This window comes from Arvicola amphibius, chromosome 11 (assembly GCF_903992535.2).
Source record: "Arvicola amphibius chromosome 11, mArvAmp1.2, whole genome shotgun sequence".
Classification (NCBI taxonomy): domain Eukaryota; kingdom Metazoa; phylum Chordata; class Mammalia; order Rodentia; family Cricetidae; genus Arvicola; species Arvicola amphibius.
In genome coordinates, this window is record NC_052057.2 from 110,477,577 (window position 1) to 110,505,002 (window position 27,426).

Here is a 27,426-nt window from a genome sequence, read left to right on the forward strand (position 1 = left end):
ATTAATGATGTGCCCCCCCCCCCCCCAAGTTCTAATTTCTGTGCACTTATCTATCAAGTAGCATTAAGAGAGGGTAAGAAATATGCAAACATGTACTAGTTGTATTTTCAAGTCGAATGGAAACCTGCTTACATTGCTTTGGTATGGTCATGTGGAGGGAGGGTAGAATTCACCTCTTCTGTGAAGGGGAAGAGGGAGCGAGCACAAAAGCGAGAGAGATTATAAGGCTGAAACTACAGGTCTCCAAAGACAGTTTTTTTTTTTTTTTTTTTTGTTTTGCGCAGGACACTATTATCAAAATAATCACATATCCCCAGGTTTAAGGGTGGTGGTGTTGCTTTGCAGTTCTGAAACTAGAACCAGACCTTGTCCTAGTCTGCGTTCCGTACTTCCAGCCACTGTTTTGCTAACCAGCTTACTGAAGTCACTGTGTAGCCCAGGCTAGTCTCTAACTTGTGATTCTCCTGCCTCCACTTCCTGCACAGCAAGGGAAAATTTCGCATGCAGCTGAAGTTTGAATCTTTACCAAATCTTCACTTATCATTTATTCAAAATCGGATGGTTTTCAGATGTGCAGTGAAGACGCCCAGCAAACCACATGCTATTCACACCACACTTCTTTCTACAGATGATGATAGCTGGGGAGACCTCCCAAGAAAGGGCTGGAGGGGACAGATTTCTCGGTGCTCCCTGTAACTGGTGGACGACGCTTACTGAAATGCAGAACGTTCCTACGCATGCTGTGTGCCCACTGTCCCCACAAAGGCAATGCTCGATTGCAGCTCACAATGCAAGCTCTCTTCATCGTCTGAAATGGAATCAACGTGTTGTGCTCTACAGTCTCTTACTATAATCTGAGAGGTTTCTTACGAAGGTTGTATTTTTTTGTTGTTGTTTTGGTGAGAGAGTCTCTCTATGTAGTACCCAACTCTCCTTGAAGATTTTCCTGTCTCTGCCTCAGCAATGCTGGGATTAAAGGCGTGTGCTACTGGGCCCAGATTATTAATTTTCCTTAAGGAATCTGTAACTAGATGTGTCCGCTACAGTCTGTCACAATACAATGCCTATCAGACTTGCCTCTACTAACTTCTAAGAACTTTAAAGTCATAAGAAACAATCACAAATGATCAAATTTAAATGTTTCAAGAGTACAAAAAACCAAAACAAAATACTCATATAGTCTTCAACCCAAATAACAAATGTATATAATGCTTTCTCATGCTAGATTGCCACAACATGCTTTTTAGTTGCTTTAAAAAAAACAGAAAATTGTTTTCTACCTAGAGAATGTATTTAGACAAGCATCTTAATGAAAGAGAATCTGACTTAGCAAACATAATACAGATTAATGTTTTTTCCAGTTTGGTGGAGTTTTGTTTTGTTTTGTTTTAGGGGTTGGAGGTGGTGCCAAGACAAGGTTGTACGGAAAGCCCAAGCTGGCACTGAACTGTTGCGCAATGGAGAATGATCTCATGGGCTGGTCCTGTCATGACCTCTCAAGTACTAACCTAAAATATTATGTTTTTAAAAGTGGACAAGGTGAAGCAATCCTAAGCACTTCTTTTGTTTCCTTACTTATACACTGGTCAGCTTCCAACTGACAAGAAGACTTCAGTTCATCATCATTTAGTACTTACTAATATTATAAACAGTAAACTGAAGAATCATTAAAAAGAAAAAACCTCCTCCCAAAGTTATATATAAAAGCCTCTACATGGTAACGTTACTCTTTAACAGATACTCAGTCTGAGCATCTTGAGAATTTCAGTTTCCAAAGAAACAAATACATGTGGGAGAAAGTTCAGCATAAAAGCTCAGAGGAAAGTCAAAGAAGATAAAGGAAAGAATATGCCTAAAGTATATTATAAGGCATGAAAATGACCTTGTGCAATCTAAACAATAAGATAATAAGAATACAAGTATTTGCTTTAAACGTTGTTCAAGCTAAAGCTGCCTTGCAGACAGTCACCTATAATGGAAGCTCGTGAGTGGAAGAGTTTTGGCTGGTGTTCTCCTCTACTTGTCAGAAAATGGCACTTTAAACAGCAGTCATCAATCAGTAGTTGAACTTGTTTAAATGTAGTCTTCACCTTGCTCTCCTGATCTGTCTAGATACGGGAGAACATGCCCAGCTCAGTTTGAGTGATTCTTAAAGATGATCTGGACCACTCAAATCTCCGTGCTCATTTGTAAAGTAATTCCAAGAATTGACAACTATTATTATAAAAGATTTTTGGCTAAACCTTAATATTTACCATAAGGGGGAATACCTGAATTGATTATTTGGTTTCTATGAAACAAATATAAAGTAAATGATATTAAAATATACATTAAAATACCTTTTAAAAATTAATAACTCTAGTTATGTAAGATAAGACTTTAGGAAGTGTAAATAATTCAACTTATAGATCACAACAGGTAAAAAGTGAACTATGAAAAGCAATAATCTGTCAAAACATAAACAGTCAGGTTTAGTAGCACATGCACATATTTCTAGTACCTGGAAAGTGACAGCAAGAGGATCAGGAGGTCAAGACCACTCTTGGCTAAACAGCGGGATATCTGAACAAGCTGTGTAAAGGTGTGTTGCTGTTTTACCTCTCCTGCCAGAGGCACCGAATTGGTTTATGAATGACCCACAGCTAGGCAGGAGAAGTTATGCGGAACTTCTGGGCAGAGAAGAAGCCCGGGATGAGTCTAACTTGTGCTAATGCAGGTTTGTATGGTACCTTTAAAAGTTTATGTTTTCAGGGGGGAAAACAGGAAAAAGGAACAGACACTAACACAAACATGTAGCCCAGGTGATCCAGTCTCTCAGAATGCCTCTGCTACAGCTTCCTCAAAATTCCATATCCAGAATAACTTCAAACAGGTTAGCTGAGATAGTACAGCCTCACAGACTACTCCAGTCAGGACTTGAAATAAGTCCCATCACACTGAGACTGGACAACAGCTAGCTCTCCCAAGACTTGACCATTATCTTAATTTTCTCAGTGTCCTAAAGGATGTTGTTGTCCCCAGGCAACACGAGAACACGATGTTCACATTCCCAAGAGGTGGGGTGATTGGTATTTAGTCATTCCGTGGGTTATGGATGTCTATCACCTTTTGGGGGATTGGGTCATGATGAAGGAAAAAAGACTAAGCAAAGATGGTTAGTTAGGGATCTCTTTCTGAAAAGATTTTAAAAAGGGGGATATAGGAATGATAGGATAAAACGTTAGATTATTGAATCTACTTTTAAACTAAAAAGGAACTATTAATCTCAAATATTTTACATTGGTACGAATTTTTTGTATTTGACACAAATTTAAGGTTATTTTCAAATATATATGTTTCTATTCTTAAGGGATTTTTGTACATTGATACAAAACTAAGGCTACTTCTGTTAGAACATACTGTATATGTTTCTACTCTAGTTTAAGGTATTGTACCTAGGCAAATCATTTAAAAATTTAATGTAGCTCTAAAGCTGCAGAGAAACCCTGTCTCGAAAAATCCAAAAAAATTAATGTAAAGTTCTAGTCCCTGAAAGTTATTATTGCAAAATGTTTAGGAAAAATTAAGAAATGTAAAATAGTAGTTAATCATCTGTAACAATCAAATTTGCTGTCACATTAGGTTTTTTTTTTTTTCAGGGTCAAACAGATATATTTTAGATAGGTGGTCTACAAACACTTCAGAAATCTCCAGAATATGGCATTTAAGATGTTTTAGTAACATAAGGCTTTTTATGACAATGAGATACATCTGCTTCTGACAGCACCAATCTACTGCAGAGAAGGCGATGGCAATGAAAAGGTCAAGTTTGCTTTCCTGATAGCTGACAGTATGCTGTCTAAACTGGACACAAAAGATGACTGCTGAACTTTGCCAAGACAAGGTAGGACTGTCTTTTAAAACTCCTGCTTCCCAAAAAAAGTCTATGAGATAGTTTAGGCCTGTAGGCCAAAGGAGAAACACTGCAGAGGAATTCTGGGAGACTGTCCTAGCAGCCAGATGTCTGGCATTTCTACAGTTTGGAAAGTTGTTTACTCTGCACTTTCTATTTACTCAGGTAATATTTTACCCTTCTCAAGTATCTGATGAAGTTGAAGACTAGACAGTCATACCACTTCTTTGCTACTAAATTTAGAAAAGAAACTTATAAAAGAAGTATTAAGTTTTTAAGGTCGAGAAACAAAAGCTTAAGATAAATAAGAAAATGCTTTAATGTCTAAAGGGTTATTTTTAAGCTGGTAATACAAGTTATGATACAAAGTGGTATAGATATAAAACTTTGGACTCATCAAGACAGGAAAGAAAATAGTTTCTCCAAATTTGTTAAATACAAATGGACTGGACATTGTGAATGTAATCCTTACATGATAATTGTTCTTATTTATATAGTTTCACTATGTTAAAATTAAAACCTTTATGTTGTCTGTGTCATTATTTGCAGGTTGGTGGTCCAAAGAAAAGTCTGACGAGAGAGCTTGCTACACTAAAAGCCAATCTAAACTACACGGGCTATATGGTCCAAATAAATTCAGACATATGGATAGTTGTGTGTGTGTGTGTGTGTGTGTGTGTGTGAGTGTATGTGTTTCTCAAAGGTCCTCACATACTATCTAATACTGATTAAAGACAATTACTGCCCAATTCTTCTTAAGTCTTGCTTTAGTGACTCTAAAGTTGAGAAAATTAATTTTCTCTCTTCTCTAGGTTTGTGGAGTTTCATGAAAAGGTCCTAGAATTTCCCAGTGACATCTTGAAAGGCACTAGACTCTTGTAAGTGTATGAATATAACCACTATTTCCTTTTAGTTACTGTTAGTTGAGACAGTGCCTCATGATGTTTTCTGTTATTATTGTTATTGGCCTTTTAGGCAGCATCTCATTGTAGTCCAGGCTGGCTTTGATATCTTGAACTTGCTATGTAATTGAGAATTTTCTTAAATTAATGATTCTCCTGTGTCTACCTCACACAATATACGCAGCTTCAGATGTGGACCCAAATTATTTTTAGCAAAATCTATTTTCCCAGAATTCATTTTCTTTTTTTTTCTTCCTTTTTTTTTTTTTTTTTTTTTTTTTTTTTTTTTTTTTTTTTTTTTTTTTTGTGAGACAGGCTCTTGTAATGTAGCTTAGGCTCGTCTTGAACTTTAATCCACCTGATCTGTGCTGGGATTACAGGAACCACTACAATGCTTACCTTACATTTACTGCACCTGAAGGCAACCATGGCCAGCAATGACCAATTCAACTGAAATATGGATTTACTGAGCAGAAGGAAGAAGAGCTAATGAAAGCATTCTTACGGTTCTCTATTGGGCATTCTCAGCAGTTGGTATAAGACCTAAAGTCAATACTTCATGAAAATGATGACAGAAATTGCAAATTATGACAAAATATTACAGTAAGCAAATCTTACAAATCAATGTATTAGACTCAAAACTAATTTAATATAAAATCTTTGCAGCATATTATTTTCTTTTCATCTGTGAAACAATTTTTCTTCTTGCTTCAAGCCAACACATCCATCACATAAATATTATTTGAACAATCAAGGTGTCCTTGGGACCTTATGTTACTGTGGAAGTGGAGAGGTCACTGAAGTAAATGAATTAAAAAAAAAACAATAAAAAGCTTTTTAAAAGCATGCTTTTTGATACTTTGAAGTTTTGAGCCCTGGAAATGAATCTGCTGCCTCTTCAACAGCTTAAGATTAAAGAGGCTGAAACTCAGTTCTGTACCTTGAGTAGTTTAGAAGAAAACTCCATCTCCTACCAAGAAGGGAAACAGGAAAAAAGAATATAATGAAACTCTTGTATTGTGTGGGGGGAAAAAAAAAAAAAAACAAGGGAAGGACTAAGTTGAAGACAGGGTAAATTTTATATACACTGCAGAAGAGACAGGATGTGGCATGTGTAGGATGAAGACAGGAGTACTCTCCAAAACCCACGCCAAGACCTGGGTCGGTATACTCTAAAGAGAGCTCTACCCTTCACTATAGGCTAAAGTCAAAGAAATTAAAACACAAAATGGACAAGGCAATAACAACAGAGGATCTAGAAATTAGACACTGCCTTCGGGATGTGGCACGCCCTGGCCTGACATCATAACACAGCACCTGTGGATATGCGGGCACAAGATACGACTGCTCCTGTTACCATTAAGGGGGAGGGAGGTACACCTGAGGCCCCAACCCTCCCCGATGAGCTATTGGCAGGGAACGGCTGTCATTTTCTTCATTGGTGTAGCCACTGCAAAGTTGCCCATGTACCAGGAAGTACTGTGCTCACACACTTAACCCAGAAGTCTCCACACTTAGAATCAGTGTGGGGGAAAGAGAGAAATAAAGAAAGACAAAGAAGGGAAAACTAATGAAAAGAAGGTGCTCAACAGAAGCAGAAGGCAGGGTTGTGAAGGAAGGAATATGAACACAATAGACTGCATGAATCTCTCTCTCTCTCCTCTCTCTCCTCTCTCTCTCTCTCTCTCTCTCTCTCTCTCTCTCTCTCTCTCTCTCTCTCACACACACACACACACACACACACACGTGTGTGCGTACAGATAAATATCCAAGAATGGAACATGCTAACTCTGTCAGAAGGCAGACTCAAACAGAATATGTAGACCAAATCCAGAGTAGACAAAAACCTCCCTGCAGAATAAATTCTGCCTCTACTTGACCCAACACTGAATCCAGCCTAAAGACAACTGTACACAAGGGAAGAAGCAATTCTACAGTTGTGAGCTTTGATACTACAAGACTGGTTCATAAATTCTTTCACACATAGGGAAACAAATAACAAAAATTTCTTAAAGTATCTATTCTAATCTACTGGTAGTTATGTTCTGTAAAGTTCAGAAGGTACAGATAAACACCAAACCACTGTCCCTAGGGAAATGTGTGTGTGTGTGTGTGTGTGTGTGTGTGTGTGTGAGTGTGTGTGTGTGTGTGAGAGAGAGAGACTATAATTTTACATAATAAAACTCATCCTGGTAAAATTCACTTAATTTTACAGCTAAAAGGAGCTCAGAATGTGACTTGCCTAAGAGCCCCAGGGACTGCTGCCAGATTTAAGACTGAAGCTTTGCTCACTGACCTCAGTACAATGCAGTCTCTTGCCCAGCACAAGCAAGGGAAGAGAGGTCAGCCTTGCTATATATACTTCTGCTAGGAACACACAACAGGGACTCAGTATCTCTGCTCCTATGCACAAATGACACCAAAAGCAGCAGTGTGCTTATGAGGTCACAAAAATGCTGCTCTCATAGGGGCTACAAAAGCACTGCTGCACTCGTGAGCTAGAAAAGCACTGCATTCGCCAAGCCGTGGTGGCTTCGCCAAGCCGTGGTGGCACGAGCCTTAAATTTTAGCACTAGGGACGAAGAGACAGGTGAATCTCTGTGCATTTGAGGACAACCTGGTCTACAAAACAAGTTCCAGAAAGCCAGAGCTGTTAGATAGGAAAAAAACCCTGTCTCAAAAACCAAGCATTACATTTATGGGGCTACAAAAGAACTGCATTCATAGGGGGGTGGGGAGACCCAAAAGGAGTGTACTCATCTGGTTTATAACTAAATTTAATCAAACAAATCCTCAGAATTGACAAAAAGCAAGAAAGGACCATTTGCTATACAGATGATCCACATTGGGGAAATGTTAATTCCAAAGATACTCACTCAGGTGAACCATTTAGAAATCTTTCCTATCACTGAGATTTCCACACACATTGTAACAATGTTTAATGTAATAAAACTAGAGAAGCAATTACTATGAAAATGAATTATTGCATGGTATGTTATTCACATACTCTTTGCTGCTATTATTACTGTAAATGACAGCGGTAATAACCATAAAGAAGATCACCAACATACCAACCTTTAGAGGCAGCAGCAATAAAACGCATGGATGATTCAATATGTTAGCAGAGACACTTACACAGTCACGTTCATTGATGCTCTAGTCACAAAGCAGGCAAATGGAACCAGTCTAGACGTCCATCAACTGATCAACAGATAACAAAAGCATGATACACAGTGGACTATTATGCAACTGCACAGAAAAATAAAATCTGCAGGAAAATGGATGAAACTAGAAAAAGTGTAAAGCAAGGTAGCCCAGGATCAGAAAAAAATGCTGTGCTCTCTTGTATACGTGACTCTTAGTTTCTAATGCTATATCTATGCACCTAGGTAGAATAAAGGTTCCAAAAACAGGAAAGGGGTCCATGAGACAGAAAATGGGAGGTTTTAAGAGGGGAGAGAGAAGGCAGTAGAACACATGAGATACTAAACTGACAGGAGAACGTTGATGGCAACAGAGCAGCGGGGAAGGAAATGGCAGGAGCAAAATCAACCCAAACAAAGTAGGCATGAAAATGCCAGAAAGAAGTCCATGACTTTAAAAACTAATTTTTAAAGTTAAAAAATGAAGAACCATGCTAATAATGCAATAAAGGGTGTTAGGACGGAAAACAAGATGCACAGATACCTACACAGGGCTAGAGTGAAGTGTGCACAGCAAGGCACTTCGGCAGCTTAAGTGTAATAAGGCTAATCCCTCAGTGCATTTGTTAACAACCAAAAGCAAGTCACTTATCAGCAATGATCTTCACAATGACTAATTAGGCTTTACTTTAAAAAAATAATTTATTTTTAATTTATGTGCATTGATGTTTTGCCGGCATGTATGCCTGTGTGAGGGTGTCAGATCTTGGAGTTACAGACAGTTGCCAGTTGCCATGTGGGTGCTGGAAATCAAACTTGGGTCCTCTGAAAGATCAGCAGTCAGTGCTCGGAACCAGCTAGCCATCTTTCCAGTCCCCCAGAAATCTTTTCTTAAAACATAGGGTAGAGGATCAAGGCTAAAAACAATGCTTAATGTAAGAAACAGAATTTCCATTAGCATGAAGCATGACATATACAGAACGTGTTCTATCTTACCAGGAACTGGGGCCATTTTAGAGAAGTCCTTACAAAAACATGAAGATCAGAAAGAAATATAAACAATAACAACATGCAACAAATAGGGGAAAACTTTGCACAGACATTGCACCAAAGCTATGCAAACAAGCAACTAAATAACCAACCACTACTGAAGAGATGCTCACTTCACTAATTGTGGAAGTGTCAAACTGAAACTCCAACGAGATGACAATTCACATTCACTTAGATGGCCACTAAAAGATCAAGAGGCTCTGATTTGGGGGGGTGGGGCACAATGCCTCATGTATCCAGGGCAGGCTTGGAACTTGTGTAGTAATGATGACCTCGAATTTCTGATCTTTCTGTCTCACCCTCCCAAGTGTTAAACTTTAGGCTTTCAACACCATGTCTAGATTATAGGACGCTTTAGGAATGGAGCCCAGGGCTTCTTGCATGGTAGGCAACCATTCTACCATTGACCTCCTTCCCACTTTGAGACTGTATTTGAGTGTATAGACCAGCTTGACTTCAATCACTGATCTCTAACATCCCTATGCTTCATTCAGCCTCCTGAGTCTAGAGAAGACAGGCATGTGCCACCATGACCAACTGAAACACGGCTTTGTTTTGCTTTTTAAATTAAGCAAGACATTTAGCCTTGAGCAAAAAACAAAACTTAATTTTGTTTTTAAGATTTATTTATTATGTACATAGTGTTCTGTTTGCATGTTTGCCTTCACACCAAAAAAGGGCATCAGATTGCATTGTTGGTTGTGATCCACCATGTGGTTGCTGGGAATTGAACTCAAGACCTCTGGAAGAGCAGTCAGTGCTCTTAATCTCTGAGCCATCTCTCCAGCCCAGGTTCAGATTCTCAGAAGGGAGGTGTAGCTTGGTGGTTGAGTAAATCCATGTATAGCATACACCAGGCCCTAAATCTAAGCCACACCTAGCAGAGATGGAAATACACAACCGCTGACACAGAATCAGCACTGAGGGTCAGTGAGGACGTCGAAGACCAAACCCTTCTACCATGTAGGCAGGAGTGTAAAAAACAGAACACTCAGGCCACACAAGTTTGGCAATGTCTTAAAAAGGTGAATATAATTTTACCTTCAGCCCAACAATTCTAGTTCTAAGAGCTATTCAGGAGAAAAAAGTAATCCATATGCAGTTGCTCCAGGATTACCATGACAGTACTCCAAATAACCACAAACAGTGGCTAAAGCACCAGTCAATTGTGAGTGCAATGACATTTATTACCCAGTCAGACTCCAGCGTGTGAACTGTGAAGCTACAGCTAAGTGACAGAAATGAGATGCAGAAGAACACTGTGTGATGCCACTGCTATTAAAGATCCGGAAAAGCAATCTGTAGGAGCAACGGAATGCCAAGGTTATGGAGGAGCCAAGAGTAGATACAAGTGAACCTAACAGAGGTTCTTAAAGACTAGATTGAGACAAAGTTTACAGACTCTACAGTTTTATTAAAAATCCAAGTTAGCAACCTAAAATGTGTAAGCTTGAGGCTGGGGAGACGGCCTGGGTGACAGTACTGGATGATCTTCCGATTCCTTCCCAACACCCACTGGCAGCTCATAACCTTCCATAACACCAGTCCCAGGGGATCCACTGCCCTCTTCTGGGTTCCAAAAGCAAACGCGTAGTGCACAGACATATATGCTGGCAAAACATTCATAAAATAAAAATAAATGGGAAAATGGTAAGCTTTCTAGTGCATAAATCATATTTGATTAAAGCAAGAGGAACTGCGAGAGAGCACGCACACACAAACGCAGAGAGGGCAAAGACAACAGAAGCATTCTGAACTAGGATCAGTCAGCATCCTGTGACGAGAGGATGTAGACTGAACAAACTAGCAGCACACACCTTAACTAAGCAAATCCTCCAACAAGCTGGCAGAGAGTTACCGGCTTGTGGTCTGCTTCACCTTTAGACATGCACGCTGTAGCAAACACCATGGCCAGGATCCACAGCAATGGAATGGGTTCTGGGAATCTCCTCAGTCACTTCTGCTAACTAGAGAATTAGTCACGAGACTAAGGAAAATCCTAAAGTTGGATAAATATATGTATACATAACTAATTCTACTAGGAACTATAACTTTTATACTATAGGTTCTATCAGAAAAATGGGAATAAATCCCCAAGTGAAAAAGGAACAGACACCCCTACCTGTATCAACAACTATAAGAATAACAGTAATGATGACGGTTTGGTGTTTAATTCAATTGTCAAAGGTAAAAGAGACATTGTTTTCTCTTCTTTCCATCTTTAATTATAGAGGAACAAGATGGTGCTGAGATGTCCTTTGTAAAAATCCTGAGCTCTGGGAAGACAATTAAGAAGTGACCAGAACAGAAATTATTTTGAATTTGAAACTGGAAATAATGTTCCAATGCATCATATTAGGATTGAGGTGATCTACTTTCCAAATCAGGGCAAAATTAAATTTATAGATAACTGTTTCAAGTATACTTTAATTGTAAAAAAAATTCTGAAAAAAAAATCACAAAACTCTAACTTTCCCTCATTAAACAAAATGTTCTATATTCCAGATTCAGAAGTGAGACAGGAATTCCCCAGGGGCATCTTTTCCCTTGCTGCATATTACCAGACTAAAGATGCCCTGCTCTCCCAGCTTCTGCCCGGATCCCTGTAGTAGAACTATGACCAACACAAGCTGAGGAGAGGGCTTCTGTACATGTGGCCACTGTGCAGGGCAGAACCAAACACATGCTTCACACAGGCTCTTGTCTGTCTTCCGTTTAAGTATTAAGAAGAGTGATTATACTTTGGTCTTAATTATGCAGAATGACAAATACATCGCGAGACAGTATCCAGTAGCTGTGATCACGTGCTAAGCTACAGGTCCATGGCTTGCTGGGTACCAAGAGGAAAATATCTAATTCACTGTGGAACACAAGTGTCTGTTTCCTCCACACAAGCCCCTGGCCATGAATTTTAAAACAAGATAACATAGTTTGAGGTCTGTTTAAAAGTACAACTGGCCATAGAACATAATTGTTTCAGGTGCTGGGGCATTGTCAGCCTGCTATGAAACTCACCTCATATTGCCTTTCATTGGACAGTTTCCCCATCAGGTGTCAGAACGATAGAACATGGGGGGGGGGGAGGGGGAGACAGATCAACTGTCTCAAAACCTAGAGATCCTCTTCTCAGTGAGTCTCTACTAAACAGAATAGACTGTTCCTATCAGAGGACAGAAAAGAACATCAAACCAATATAAGGGTCTAAGTTTCTCTTTTGTGGAAAAAAATAATGATTTGATGCCATTCTTTGACCAGCTGTTTATCAAAAAGTAATTCAGTTGTGGAAAAGATCGCACATGTTTTACAGAAACGAATCACAGGTTCCAAGACTAAATCAAGTGACTAGGAATGCATGGAACAAGCCATTGCCTAAGAAATGAGATTTTAGCCTGCAAATGCCTGACAGTGACAAACTGTATTACCCTGACCACAGTGGACAGAGTCACCCCATGATAGTGTGTGTCATTCACTACTCTACGGTCTTTGACTACTCCCCACTACTGCAGGAAAACTGTAATGTGAGTCTTAGCCCTCTAACAACTACTGAACCCATCACAGTAGATGAGAACTGTTCCTTTTCTTCCTTGTCCACCAGGCCCAGCCACGGAGAAAAGGTTTATGCTGTGCATCTTAATGCTGTACCTCAACTGCTACCATACAGCGCAGCGCAGTCAGTGTGATGGAGTGAATGAACAGGTTAGTGACTTCATGGATGCTCATTTTTTATTCAGTATGTCTCATACATATTGTCCAAAAATCTCTGACTAGTTATAGTAATATTTTATTCATGTTTTAATGAATAAGCTTGCCTGAATATCAGAGGATAAAACTAAGCCACTAGATGCCAGGCAGTGGTGTTACACACTTTTAATCCCAAGACATGGGAGACAGAGGCAGACGGATCTCTGTGGCTTCATAATATCTGGGCTACACAAGATCAATGCAGGAGATCCAGGTGGTGGTGGCTCACACTTTTAATCACAGTATTAGGGAGTCACACACCTTTAATCCCTACACTAAAGGAGAATATAAAATGGGAGAAGACGAAGGCTCAAGGCTCAGTCTGCAGTCTCCCAGCCTTGAAAGAGGTTAAGACTTTTCTAGTGACTTGGCTATTTTGCTTTTCTGACCTTCAGCTTGAACCCCAGTATCTGTTTCCAGTTTTTTATTATTTGTGCTACAACTAGTAATCTAAATTCCCAATTTCTTCACTAGTGATTTCTGGTTTAACCTCTCTGTACTTCAGTTTACTCACCCATATAGGAAGATTAGTAATATATTCTGAGGACTCTTGGGAACACAGAAAGAATTGCAGAGCCTTGCATGATGCTAGCACTCACTCTGAGTGTCCACTAAGCTCCTCAGAGACAAAAACCTTGGTCCCTTTTGATCCTTGCTCTATACCCACACCAGAAACAATGTCTGGTATAACAGACCCAAAATATGCTGCAACTGCCTTCCCTGTTATTCCCCAGTCTCTTGATTTGACTCACCAGGCCACATGTGTAAATCCCACACTCCTGTCTACAAGACTGACACAATCACCTTTCCGTTTAAAGTGGGACACTATAAAACGCTGAAACTTGAGTATCAGTAAAAAGAGCACATTACATCTCCAACACTCCTGAGCTTATTGCCTATCAGTTGTTTTCTTGGGGTGGGGGGGGGTGTCTCATGTTTCTTAGGCTGGCCTCAAACTCACTATGCAGTATGTTACTAAGGATGACTTTGATTTCTGATTCTTTTACCGCCATGTTAGTATGTGAAGGATTGGGTCAAAACCAGGGCTTTGTGCATGCCAGATAAGCAAGTATCCTACCAACTGAGCTATAGACCCAGGCCCTGTTGCTTGATTTCAAATACTGACATACTGCTATATCTACTATAACTAGACAGAACAGTATGAGAGCTGACCGACCATTAGGTTCAGGGCTGGGAAAGAGAAGACTACAACTGAGTGTTTGCACACCTAAGTGAGAACTATACTGCTTTAAACAGACACATTCAGACATACTAGGTACAGTTACAAACACTGTCGATCATTAAGAGCCATGCAAACTCAGCTCACTTTATAAATAGAAATTTACAAAAATAAAATTACCTAAAATTAAGCCCACCATTGTACTTAAATATCCGGTTCCACTTCCCAGGTTAAGAAAAGATAATCCTGGTTGAAGTTTCAAAGCTTCCATAACTTCAGAATAAATGCATGGTGCGGACAAGTGTATGTTCCCGTGCTTCCAGGCTAAGTCTTTGTACGCATTGTCTCTGTAGCCTTCCAGATAGTAATCTCCGCGGTCAATGGCTCTGAAGGCTTGCTCTACTCTTTCAGTGCGGATGTACTGCGCTTCTTTAAGGTTATCAATTAAGTCATCATTATCTTCCCCAGCACTCACAGCTCCTCCCATGACAGTATTCAAATCAAATCATAAGTTAAAATGTATCGGAATTAGTAGAAATGGCTTCCAATAATGTGTGCTTTTTCTTTTTAATATTGAACTTGATTTCCAAAAATAAATTAAACCTGGAAAAGAGTAAAAATAAACAAGTTTAAATCAATATGTATTATGATATTTTCCCATGAATATATCCTGCTCCAGTCACAGTGTTAAAACAATCTAAATATACTATTTCACTTAACTCTTGTAACCAGGGAAGTCAGAAAACCGGGGCTGGGAATTTAAACTAACTAGTACTGGTCCTACATGGTGACTGTGACCACATATCCAGAGAGTAACTGATCATACTTACATGCAATTTAAAATGTAACTAGTCAACTTAGTCAGAGTCCATGTGCTTACGAGCTACCTGCGGCAGCTCTCACGGGCAGCTGTTTGGTGGCTGGCATATAGGACAGTGCTGATCTGGGGAATGAGACGGTAGCATTTCAGGGTCAGGCCTTTCTCATTCAAAGTATGGCTCTAAATCACTTAGTCACATTTCTTCATAAGAGCAATCCTAGTTAAATGACTTAAAATTCCTGATCTTGGAAGCTAATAATTTTACACGGTATACATTTTAAATATTTAATGTAATAAAATATTTAATTTAATTAAATATTAATTCTAATAATATATATGTATATTACCTAAACACTAAACATAAAATGCAAAAACAAAAAGGAGCCAGGCATGGTGGCAATGCATTTCTGTAATTATACCACTAAGAAAGCAAAGGATAAAGGTTGATGAGCTCAAGGTCAGCCTAGATTCCCAAATTAAAAAAGCCGGATTCACTGTTTTAACACATGCACAAACACAATCACTGCTCTGATAATTTTGTTATAATAAATATTGACACTATTAGTTTTTATTAACAAGTTTAATGTTCAGTACTGGAACACCATGCACACAAATGCTTAAAAATAAAAATAAATATTTTAAAAAAAAAACTCTTGAAAGGAATGTCTAGATGCCTAAGATATAAAGGTTTCCAGAATGAGACTTCTGGAAGTTAACAGCAGACTGACGTCTCTTCGTTGCAGTAACACTACACAGAATAATCTCTGTGGGAAAGGATACTGTAGACGCAGTATACTCTTTTCAATAGGGAAATAGAGGTGGGGCAAGGACCAGTCATCTCATCATGAATTTGAATAAATGACAGCTGAATGAAATACTTCAACATCTTTCGAACAATGAGGACACCATGTAGGGTGACCCTGCCCTCTGGTGAGAGGGTTCCTCAGTGACTCGGAGGGCACAGAAGCCCCAGATTGGTTTCCTACTTTAACAAGAACAGGGGTCAATATTACCAGGGTTGGCTGGCATCACTTCTTTGGAAACACAAGTTTTCCCCTTTCACCTCCTTCCTTGCCTGGCATTCACAATTCAGAAACTGACCCACGAGTGTCTCTGAACTGAACATACTCATGACTGTATACAACTTACATAGTATATTTAGTATGATGTATTAAAATTCTCTTATCAAGATCAACTCAGATTTCCACTCAAAGATGCTAGTGTTTGAATGAAAATGTCCCACACAGATTCACAAAGACTGGAACTACTGGGAGTGTGGCCTAGTTAGAGGAAGTGTGTCACTGGGAATGGGCTTTGAGGTTTCAGATGCTCAAGCCAGGCCCAGCGTCTCTCTCTTCCAGATGACCTGCCCATCCAGGTGTAGAACTCTCAGCCACCTCTCCAGCACTATGTCTGCCTGCATCCCACCATGCTGATAATGGAGTAAACATCTGAACTATAAGCCAGTCCCAATTAAATGTTTTCCTTTATAAAAGTTGTCATCGTCGTGGTGTCTCTTCATAGCAAAAGAAACCCGAACTAAAACACCTAACTACCTGGGGAAGCCAGAAGACATCAGATCCCCTGCAGCTGGAGTTACAGGCAGATGTGAGCCACCTGACATGGGTGCAAAACTTGGGTCCTTAGGAAGAATAGAGAGTGTCTTAAACACTGAGCCATCTCTCCGGTTCCCAGGTTTGTTTTACTTTTAAAATGACATATTCTCTAAGTACATCTGACAAGCCCAAGAATAAGAATACAGAAATGTAGAAATAAAAAAAAATAAAGTTGTAAGCCTAGGAGAATGAGAACAGACTGTCAGCAGCTTTCTCAGCAGCTGAAGGATTAATTATTAACAGTGGCTTACTTTGATTCACATCCCACACTTCTGTCCGCATAGCGGAAGCAGCCCTCTGCAAACCCCCTGGCCACTCATGACCAGCAACTGATGTGAGCTGAGTTAACTTTTAAGTGATGGGATGTACCTGACTTTTTGGTTGTGCACTGTTCCATACCTACGCAAAACTGGAAGTATCAGGAGAGTGTAGAGCTTTGATAAACACCATCAGGAAGAGCCAGAGAGAAGCAATGGGTTAAATACAAACACTAGTCTAACTGAAAAACCCTGTTAATGGAAATTGGTTTCTTTAAAGAAAAATAATTGTATTCGAGGTTTACCTTGAGATTGTAAAAATTCTTCTGTTCATGCCTAATGCTTGCTTCTTGCTATAAAAAGGGGAGGTCGGAAACAGCCCATGGCCACAGCCATACAAGCCCATCTCTGGCTGTGGTCACAGCTATGCTGGTAAGTTTCTGGTGCCCATGAAATTTTTCTGTTCCTCATCTTTGCACAACCCCAAGCCCAACACATCTATCAACTTTTTCATTTTGTATTCAAAGAATGAATCACTTCTCAAAACAAGAGTTTAAATGACTACATTAGACAGTGAAGCAGTATCTGTTGGTATCTAATGTGGCACTTACCAATTTTACAAGAGTAGTTTGGATTACAAACATTTAACAAATGACTTGACTGTAAATGATACAATTTACCAGATGGAAAAAAATGATTTCCTTAGTATTAGTTCCAAAGCTTAAGAGGCAATCGACCCTTCTTAGTTTATCAAGAAATCTATCCTGTTCAAAATGGTCTTAACCAAACAAAAGTTATCTCTACTCAAAGCTCACCTCTTTTTTTTTTTTCAACAGAGATGTGTAGTTGGTTTGTTTGTTTGTGGACCGCATGGCGACCTTTGATGCTTGACAAAAGTCCCAGCACTGTAAGACTGCAGACCACACTTCCACAGCGCCCTTTACTTTCTTTTCTAGTGATTCTCAATATTAATGCCTTTCCCTTTGGGAAATTCTGCATGGGCTTTGGTAAAGGATAAAACTATGTACAATGCTAGCCTCTCTAAACAAAATCATTCTTTGGAAAAAATATCATCACCACATGGAACCAGGAATTCCAATGCACCCTCAATTACACTAAGAACAGGAATGTTAGAGATTCCTACAATTCAGATCCAGAGCCTGAGGCCATTAAAGGCAAGAGTTCAGTCCCTTTCTTCTGCCCGGCTATTGGCCGTTTGACTTTTTTTTTTTTTTTTTTTTTTTTTTTTTTTTTAAGACAAATCAGGTGCTTTAGGCAGGCAAGGTAAAACAGTTTCAAGGAGTTAAAAAAAAAAAATGAAACACATCTTTGCATCATTAAACAAATATTCCACAGCATAAACATTTGAATACAACACATCTTAAGCTAACATTCCACAACTCTGTGTGTATGTGTATGTACATGTACATGCAGGGGCCTGGACCTGGAGTTCTAGATAGCTGTGTGCCTCCATGGAATCCAAACCCCTAGGATCCTCAGCCAGAGTAGTCAGTACTGTAACCTGCTGGGTCTGCTGAGCTGTAGAAGGAGCGGCAGGCCTGCTTTTCACCCTGCCCTGCTCCCACACAGCTAGTTTAGCCCTGGAAATAACAACACACAAATTGTATTCATTTAAACACTGCCTGGCCCATTAGTTTCAGCCTATTATTGGCGAATTCTCATTTAACAAATGACTTGACTGTAAATTAACCCATGTCTGTTAATCTGTGTAGCACCATGAGGTGGTGGATTACCAGGAAGATTTTAACCTGCGTCTGTCTTGGAGAGGAGAGTCATGGCGACTGCCTCATTGCCTTCTTCCTCCCAGCATTCTGTTCTGTCTACTCCGCCTACCTAATATTCTGTCCTATCAAAGGGACAAGGCAGTTTCTTTATTAACCAATGAAAGTAACACATAGACAGATGACCCTCCTCCATCACTGAGCCATCTCCAGCCCACCTCTTGTTGAGAGAAGGGCGAGTATTAATAAACAACTACCACTATTTACTGGCAGAAATCTTTCATAATGTTTTATTACTAAACATCACAATAAGTCAACAAGGAAGGAAGGCCATCTATCACTATGTTCACATTTAAGAGTAAAATCATTCATTAAAAGAATAGAGTGTTGTACTACAAAGGAGTCTGGGAGAACACAAAAAGAGACCTGGGCCCAAAGTGGAACTGTAAACAGCTTCGCTAAGACATACATGGTGAAAAATTACCCACACCTGGCACTTTCTAGAGCCTTAACAATCTCTAGTGATTTCCTCTCCCATTTTTTGGCATGAACCCTTTTCTATGGTCTCACCAAATTTATGAACCTTCTCCTACTGCAAAAGCAATCAAATCAAAATGTTTACATACAACTTAAGAAGACTCTCAAACAACCTCAACACCCAGGAGAGGCACTTCTAATCTGAAAAATCTACTATAGGCAACACTAAGTTGTAAGAATAAAATTAGACTAACTCCATTTTGTGTACCACCACCGTACAGAAAGCCAGTGACCAGAAAGTCACCTTTCACTCAGTACAGCTCAGATCCTAGAAAAACCAAAATCTGTGCCTGTATGGAGGCCCGGAGCCTCACCCTGGGCACAACCTGGCTGTCCAGCTGCACTTTTAGATATCTCATCCTGCTGGCAGTTCTTTCCCTTTACTGACCCTCAGATGTGTGAAGAGACTGTGCTTAAAACTCCAAAGCCTACTACTGCTAGACAGGTGATCTGTCGTCTATGGATGGATCCCAGACTTTGCGGAACTGGCTAAACCACTGTACCAGGAATAATATGAGATTTTACTCGGACTAAGGATCATCAGTTTGCTTTTGAAAAACTAAAACAGAGCCTGCTCTGAGCCCTGGCGCTGGGCCTGCCAGATGTGAACAAATCATTCCACCAATACATTGATGAAAGCAAGGGAACAGCTAAAGGAGTTCTGACTCAGACATCAGACCCCTGGCAGCAGCCTGGGGCTCACATGTCAAAGAAATATCAGCCTGCTGGTCGCTGGTCACCCTGCCTCCGCATAACAGTGGCATTGTGGCTCATCAGCTAATCAAGGATGCTGACAAGTTGATCCTGGAGCAAAATCTCATCACAACCACCTCTCATGCACTGAGGGAGTCCTTCAGCCCCCCCCCCCATCACAATGGCTTAGTAATGCCAGAATGACTCATTACCAGACTTTGTTGTTGAACCCTGCCAGAATAACCTTTTAGATACCTTCAGCCCTAAACCCAGCCCCTTTGCTGCCTGACCCTGACCTGCAAGCACCACTACATGACTGCTCCAGGATCCTGGCTCATGCACACAGCACTAGACCAGACTTGCGGGATACTCCATTGCCACTGGAGAAGCCATGGTATACAGACGGCAGCAGCTTCATACGGGATGGTCACAGGTAACTGGGGGCAGCAGTCACCACTACAGAAGAGGTAATATGGGCAGAACCCCTGCTAGCTGGGACCTCCACACAATGGACGGTGTGGGTGGCCCTAACCAAAGCATTAGAACTAGGGCAAGGGCAGAAAAATCAGCATTTATACTGACAGCCAGCATGCCTTTGCCACAGTACATGTTCATGGGGCAATATATAAAGAAGCAGAAGGACGAGGCACCAAAAACATGGACGAAATTGTGGCCCTCCTTATGGTCCTCTGGCTGCCAAAAGAAGTTAGCCATTATCCACTTCCCCGGCCACCAAAAGAAAGCGAGCAGGACCCATTCCCAATGGAAATAATCGGCCAACAAGACCGCCCAGCAGGTGGCACAACAGCTGGACTCCTTAATGGCTGCTCCAATACTGGTGGACCCAGGGGCACCTTGCCTGCCTACAAACCCAGGACATACCAAGGATGACTTGCCCTCGAAGGATGGTGGAAAACTGTCAACAGCAAAGTCATCCTACCCGAACACCTGAGAAAAAGCTTCTTCATCCATTGCTCCTCACATGAAGAGTGCAAGATCTTCGCGACAGTCGGAAATAAAAATCAAAAGTGGCTATAAGACCACAGAAGACAAAGTAGCCAACTGCAAGGCCTGCCAGCTCACCAACACCATCCCCAATTCCTGGAACCGTCTTTGGGGCAAGAAACCTGGGGCCTATTACTTACTGAGATCAAACCTGCCTAGGATGGTTGTAAGTATCTCGTGTTTATAGACACTTTTTTAGAATAGATCAAGGCCTTATCAACCAAGCACAAAACGGCACAGGTGGTGGCCAAGAAACTGATAGAAGAAATTCTGTCCAGGTATGTATTCCCTACTAGAATAAGGTCAGACAAGACAATGAACCAGCTTTCATGTCCCAGGTACGTCAGAGTTTACCCACCTTTATGGGGATCAACTAAAAATTACACTGTGCATATCAACCCCAGAGCTCAGACTAGGTAAAAATAAATAAATAAATAAATAAATAGCCCAGAGACTGGCGCAGACTGGGTGTGGAGCTCCTTCCCTTTGCCCTACTCTGGGTAAGAAATTCCCCTATACCAAATGGGACTAACCCCCTTTGACATCCTGAATGGGAATCCTCACCTATTATCCCGTCTTTACAGGAAGAAATCCTGGCTGAATTGAATGACCAGGACCTTTCTGACCAGGATCTTTTGGATACCTTGAAATGGGATCAATATGTTCACAAGCAAATCTGGCCTAAGCTTCAAGTACTTTAAGGCTCTGATGTCCCCACACCCCCTGAACCTCATAGGTTCTGCCCAGGAGACTGGGTCTATGTCAATAGGCCAACCCAAAGTTTCTAGAAGCTCAGTGAAGGGGACCCTACGTTATTCTACTTACCACGACTACCACCATCAAGGTTGACTGTGACACCATATGGATCCAATACACCCACGCTCGACTTGCTGATCTCTACACTCTCAAAGAGGATCATCAGGCGAAGGATGGGAGGCATCCAGGGCCCCAGATAAGACCGCAAGTGACTCTGCTTCCTTGGACCCTGTTCACAATTACCCTGCTTCTGTTGGTCCGTGGGGTGTCTCCTCAAACCCTTCCATCCAGTGAATCAGAATTGGGAAGTTTATGACCTAGTCACTGGGAAGACTTTGAGCTGAAGTCCCAGAGCTGCTCCCCTTTGGTCCTGGTTCCCAGATTTGTATTTTGACCTGGGTATACTCTATGACCTGTTTGTCACATATTCCCCTTATTAGCCATGAATCCAAGCAATCATGTAAATACAATTCTTCAAAGATTTTACTTCTATGTATGTCATGGTCACATAGAGAGGACCCAACAGCAAACAAATTGCGAAGGGACCAAGGATTTTTACTGTAAGTCCTGGGACCGTGTGTCCACCGGACACATCTAATGGCCAACTGCAAGATCAGATGACCTAATTTCCATAAAAAGTTTCTCTGCCCCAAAGCTACAGAGAAACCCTGTTGCAAGAAAAAAAAAAAGAAAGAAAACAAAACAAAACAAAAATGTTTTCTTACCCTTACTCCCTCGAGGAACCCGTGGTCACTGTAACCTGATCAAAATGACTTTTACCACAAAAGGAAAGGCAGCCGAACACTGGCAAGAGGGATTTTGGGGGCACTAGGCTTTATGACAAAAGCAGCCAGCTCGCTCATAGGGATACGGGAAAGCTCCAGGGTATCCGGTTGTAGGTGGTCACCTCAAAACGTTCAGCAGTGGGGTCCAGCCGAGTGCTGACACCAGTTACTAAACCTCCCCCGACGGCCTGTGCAGAGGACGACTACCGCTGTTCTAGCACTGTCACTGAAGACAGGAACCAAAGCTTCATTTGCGTGTGAGGTCTGCTGTAGTTAGTGCAAATATCCTTCCTCTGGCTGCAGAAACAAGCCGGCCGGCCACTCAGGCTGACCTGAGGGCCACCCTCCCGAGCCTTTCCTCGTGTTGCAACATTAGGCCCTATAAATGATTTCTCTTCTGGGGCCACCTCTTACCTACTTTCTTAGCCGTGTGGGCTGGTATAAAGCGGCGTCTCAGACAGCAGAGCAGCGAGCGGTGCAGTGTAGCAAAGAGCAGCCGGTACCTGACAGCCTAAAAGAGGGGGCTGAAGAGTTCAGAAGGGGCTATGGTAAGAACAAGAGGAACAGAATGCAGAGCTGAGGTCTGAAGGACAGAAGGCCTTCAGAGGACCCCAGGCCTTGACTGCTGTAGCTGCTCGGATCTAAAGAAGGCAAACACCCTAGGCCTGTGCAAGAGCTGTCCTATACGTAGACATGACAATCTCACAGCACAAGGACTGCACAAGAGAGCATCACCTGCAACCACCACGCATTTCTGTCAAGAGCCCAGGAATGCAAGAATACATAATTAGCACCTAAAGAGCTGTCTCCTGCCAACACAGTTTCTACCCAGGTGCACAAGAGACTCAGCCAAATGTTCAGTAGCAAGAAGGAAAGTCTACAAACTCAAAGAAACTGTACCATACAAATAAGGGGAGTGGAATTCTGATCTTAGATTAGGATTGGTGAAGTGTCCAGCCTCAATGCAACTTCTACCAAATTCCAAAGCCATTTTCACACACACAAAAGAAAAGCAATCCTAAAATGCATATGGAATCATAAGGTGGCAAAAGCCAAAGAAAGCAATGCTAAACAGAAAGCAATGCTAAGCAGAAAGAGTAATCCAGAAGGAACCACAAGACCTGATTTTGAAACATACTCCAGTAGTTTCCGTAGGCAAAATAGAATGGCACTGACATAGCTGGAACAAGCAGAGGACATAAGGGCCCAAGAAGTAAACTTGCACTAATTTTCAATGAATGTGTCAACACCACCACACTGAAGTACAATCTCTTCAGTAAATTGTGTTGTGAAAAGTGGGTATCCACACAAAAATTTAAATTAGGCCCTTACTTTACACTACATTCAAAGGTCACTTTTAAGTGGATTAAAAGTTTAACCATAAAGGGCTAGAGAAATGGCTCCATAATTAAGAGTTTGCTGAGCTCTGTTCAGGTACCCACATGGCTTCCAACTGCTTCTTACTCTAGCATCAAGGAATCTAAGATGCTCATATGGCTTCTGAGGAAAAGCCAACATACGCATGGAATACTCACATGAGGACATACATAAATGTAAAAATTAAAGTTTTAAACATGAGACTGATAAACCATAAAATTACCATAAGAAAATGGAGGAACAGAACATAGATAGGGACTCCAACTACAATCCCAGCATTCAGGGCACAGAGGCAGGAAGGTTATTGTAAGCTTGACCTAGCCTGGTCTACATAGCTAATATTCCCAGCCACCAAGAGCTACACAGTAAGATTTCACTGAAAAGTTTTACAGAGCAAAGGAAATGATAATGAAAAGACAAATTACACACTAAGAGAATATTTCAAACCATCCATCTGAGAAGAGACTAACAGCCAGGGATGCAACTCAGAGGCAAGAAAGAACCCAAGCCAGGAAACAGGAGCCAAACTGAGTCTTCTTAGAACACACAAATATGTCCAACAGGTACATGTTCACTATGACTCCCCAGAAAAACTCAAAACTACTGCAAGGCCATGAAGACCTGAAATCTCAACACTAGGGAGGCTGAAGTGAAAGGATCACAAGTTTAAGGTCAGCCTGGGCTACCTGGCCAGACTCTATTCATAACACACCCAGAACACTCACATGCACACACGCGCACACACAGAAACCTATACAAGCACATACAGATATCGCCTCACCTTTGGTAGGAACGCTAATACAGTCATCTCAAAACACTGTAGTGGCTCCTTAGAAAACAAAACAGAATTACCAAGTGATCTTGTGGTCCCACTTCCAAATACATACTCAAAAGAACTGCAATCAATAACCGAGTAGGTATCTGCACACTCTCAGTCATCACTGCAGTATTGAAAGGGTCAGCAGGGTACGTGTGTGTCCTCAGGTAAGTGATACACAAATGTCTCCACCTGAGTGTGCAATGTCACCAACTGGCAGGCAGGGGCAGGATGATTAGAAGTTCATGGCACAACTGCATAGTAAATCTGAGGGTAGCCTAGGCTACATGAGACCTTGTCTCAAAATGAAATACGATTCACCCACACGTAAACATGGAGGAAACTGTGCAATCTAAGGAACTCAGACACAGGAAAAGAAATGCTGCGAGGTCTTATATTACATGGAATCTACAAATGTGACGTTGTAGCAATAAGCTAAGTGATTATTACTAGAGCTAAGGAGGAAGTCTTAAGCTTGAGGAGGAAAAGGGACAATATTGACCAAAGAATGACAGAATGGTAATGCCCCACTGCGTAAGAAAATATGTATTATTAAAAACAATGCAGGTCAGTAGGATGGCTAAGCAAGTAAAAAAAGAAAAATCAAAAAAAAAAAAAAACAACAACCAAAAAAACTTGCTACGGAAGCCTAAAAACTTGAGTTCAGTCTCTAGAATCCATGGGAAAGAAGTCAGAAGTGGTGATGCACATCTGTACCACAGCACTCCTACAACATGCTGGAGACAGGCATGGGAGGACTGCCCAGACTCTCACTGGCCAGTCAGTCCATAGTACCCAGCACGTAAAGACGAGGGGAAGAAAAGAACTGACTCCTGAAAATTATCCTTTGTCTACACACACACACACACACACACAGAGAGAGAGAGAGAGAGAGAGAGAGAGAGGAGAGAGAGAGAGAGGAGAGAGAGAGAGAGAGAGAGAGAGGGGAAATCATAATATAATGAACATACATTCTGTACTAAGTATATGAAGTAACAGTTCTATTAAATAGCCTGGTTTTAAATAAAAAATGGCGTATTATAACTGTTATTAATTTCTTTTCTTAGAGCTGTGACTAAGCAACTCCATGGTCTAAGTAAGTACAGACCATCCTGGCCAGTCACGGCACCGGAGCAGCGGGAGGAGGCTACTACACTGGGCTGACAAGAAGCAGGAGCTAGAGGAAGACAAGCGGATCAAGCTATAATCTCTAAAATGTACCCCATTCCCAACAACCCACTTCCTCCACCTAGGCCTTACTTCCTAGAGGTTCCAAAGCCTCAAAACAGCATTACCAGCTGCAGACCCAATGTCTAAGAACAGGAACCTGTTGGAGACATTTCACATTCAAAGCAGAACAACCCATAGACATACAGAACTACTACTTGCCCATTACAAATAAAAATATTTAATTAAAAAAACTGTTAAGAAAAAAACAGAACGGTCAAAGACAAGTACAACAATTTTACTGTGTTCCTTGTAGGAGGGGGCAGCAGTGGCACTATTCATGTAGTGGGAACTGTGGAAACTCAGCAGCTGATTTAATGTGACAGTCTTCTCAGCACGGGGTTGGAGGAGAGCAGAGGCAGGAGCTCTCCTGGAAACTGAGACCTCCTCAACGACCACAGACGGGAAACACGGTCCAAAAATAACAGCTAGAGCAAAACCAGAAGCATGTTCATTATCGGTGTTGAAGAAATACCTATAAAACAGGTAAACCTGAGTTCCCTCTAGTGTGTGAGTCAAAAGATACAAGCATGAAGAAGCCAGAGAGCTCCAGGCTTAACGTCTTTAGCTCCTAAAGGGTTTACATGAAGCACTGAAACAAAATTGGTTAAGTTGAAGGTCACATGGAGAAACTACAAGGGATATAATAAAGTCATGTAGAAAATAACCTCTTTAGGAATAAATGCATATTTAACAAGAGTCTAGTGCAGAAAAAAAAAGATATCACACAAATAATACTAGAACTTCAGCATGCTCTCTCCAGTGTTGGGGAGGGGTGGGAGTCAAAGCTGCTGTTCACACACCTGAAGGGATTAGGGAAGACTTGCTAGTCTTTCCAATTTAGGCTCACAGACTGAATTCATCTGAACTACAGAAGAACGGCTGAGGGTCCACACAGCATTAGGGTGTCTGGGGCTGCCTGGGGACGACCTGTGGAGGGTTAGTGCTGACAAGTCAAGTAGGTGGAGAGTAGATGTAGCAGAGCAGGGGAAGAGAATGAATGCTGACCCACTTTCCTCCCCAGAACCCTGGAAGGAGGAGCCAATGACTGCTCCTAGCTGCTCCTTTTCTGCAAAAAAGGAAACAAGTTCAGCAGGCCCCAGTGCAATGTAATCCAAGAGAACGTAATCCAAGAGAACACAACGTTTGAAGAGATAAACAGAACACTCTAACACCCAGAGAGCTACTGTCCCTGGCATCACGGATCAAGGCGGCTTTGAGTCTGGTGGCAACTGCACCAGAGAAAACTATTTTCTTACTGAGATAGGCAAATTATAAAGAGTTAAGAAGGAAAGCAAAGACTAGGCTGCTTCACTACTGGCTTACAGAAAACATCAAATTAACTTGATATCCAATGATAAACACAAATGATGTGTTTAAGATTTATCTTTATTCATATCGTATACACTCATGACATGAGTAGTACAGGTACTTAGAGGCCGGAAGAACATTGAATTTTCCTGGAATTACAGACGGTTAGGAGCTCAACATGGTATCAGACAGTAATAATGCTTCAGGCCTTAAAGCTAACTGCTAATAAGGGTCATTTTACAGGATGAATCAGTAGTTCAATGCCTCTGCTCAAATCATATTCATTTAGAAAGCCCTCACCAAACAATCAAAATGTTTGTCAAAGCTATTTGTGTTTATTTTTGATGCAGAGTCTCACTATGTAGCCCTGGCTGTCCTAGAACTCAATATGCAGACCAGGCTGACCTCAAGACTAACACATCTTTCTGCCTCTACCTCCAGGTGCTGTGATCACTAAGGGCATGTGACACCACACCCAATGCTGCCAAAGCTTTCTAGCTCAGCACCTGTACTTAGATCATCTAACAAGACTTGTACTGTGCATTCAGTAGAAACAAGCTCTTTAAGGAAAGAAC

General features: G+C 41.1%; 1 protein-coding gene across 2 annotated transcripts in view; it reads right to left on the reverse strand.

The window, feature by feature from the left end:
* Positions 1 to 27,426, reverse strand: part of Pcmtd1 (protein-L-isoaspartate (D-aspartate) O-methyltransferase domain containing 1) — a 66,225-nt gene that overhangs the window by 22,090 nt on the left and 16,709 nt on the right. The window contains exons 2-3 of one of the 2 annotated variants that reach the window (XM_038346924.2): positions 14,739 to 14,851; positions 14,089 to 14,511 (exon numbers count right to left, since the gene is read on the reverse strand). In XM_038346924.2, the coding sequence (XP_038202852.1) occupies positions 14,089 to 14,395 (307 nt within the window). In that variant the 5' untranslated portion in view covers positions 14,396 to 14,511; positions 14,739 to 14,851. The remainder of the gene's footprint in view (positions 1 to 14,088; positions 14,512 to 14,738; positions 14,852 to 27,426) is intronic. The other variant, XM_038346925.2, reaches the window with a different exon arrangement.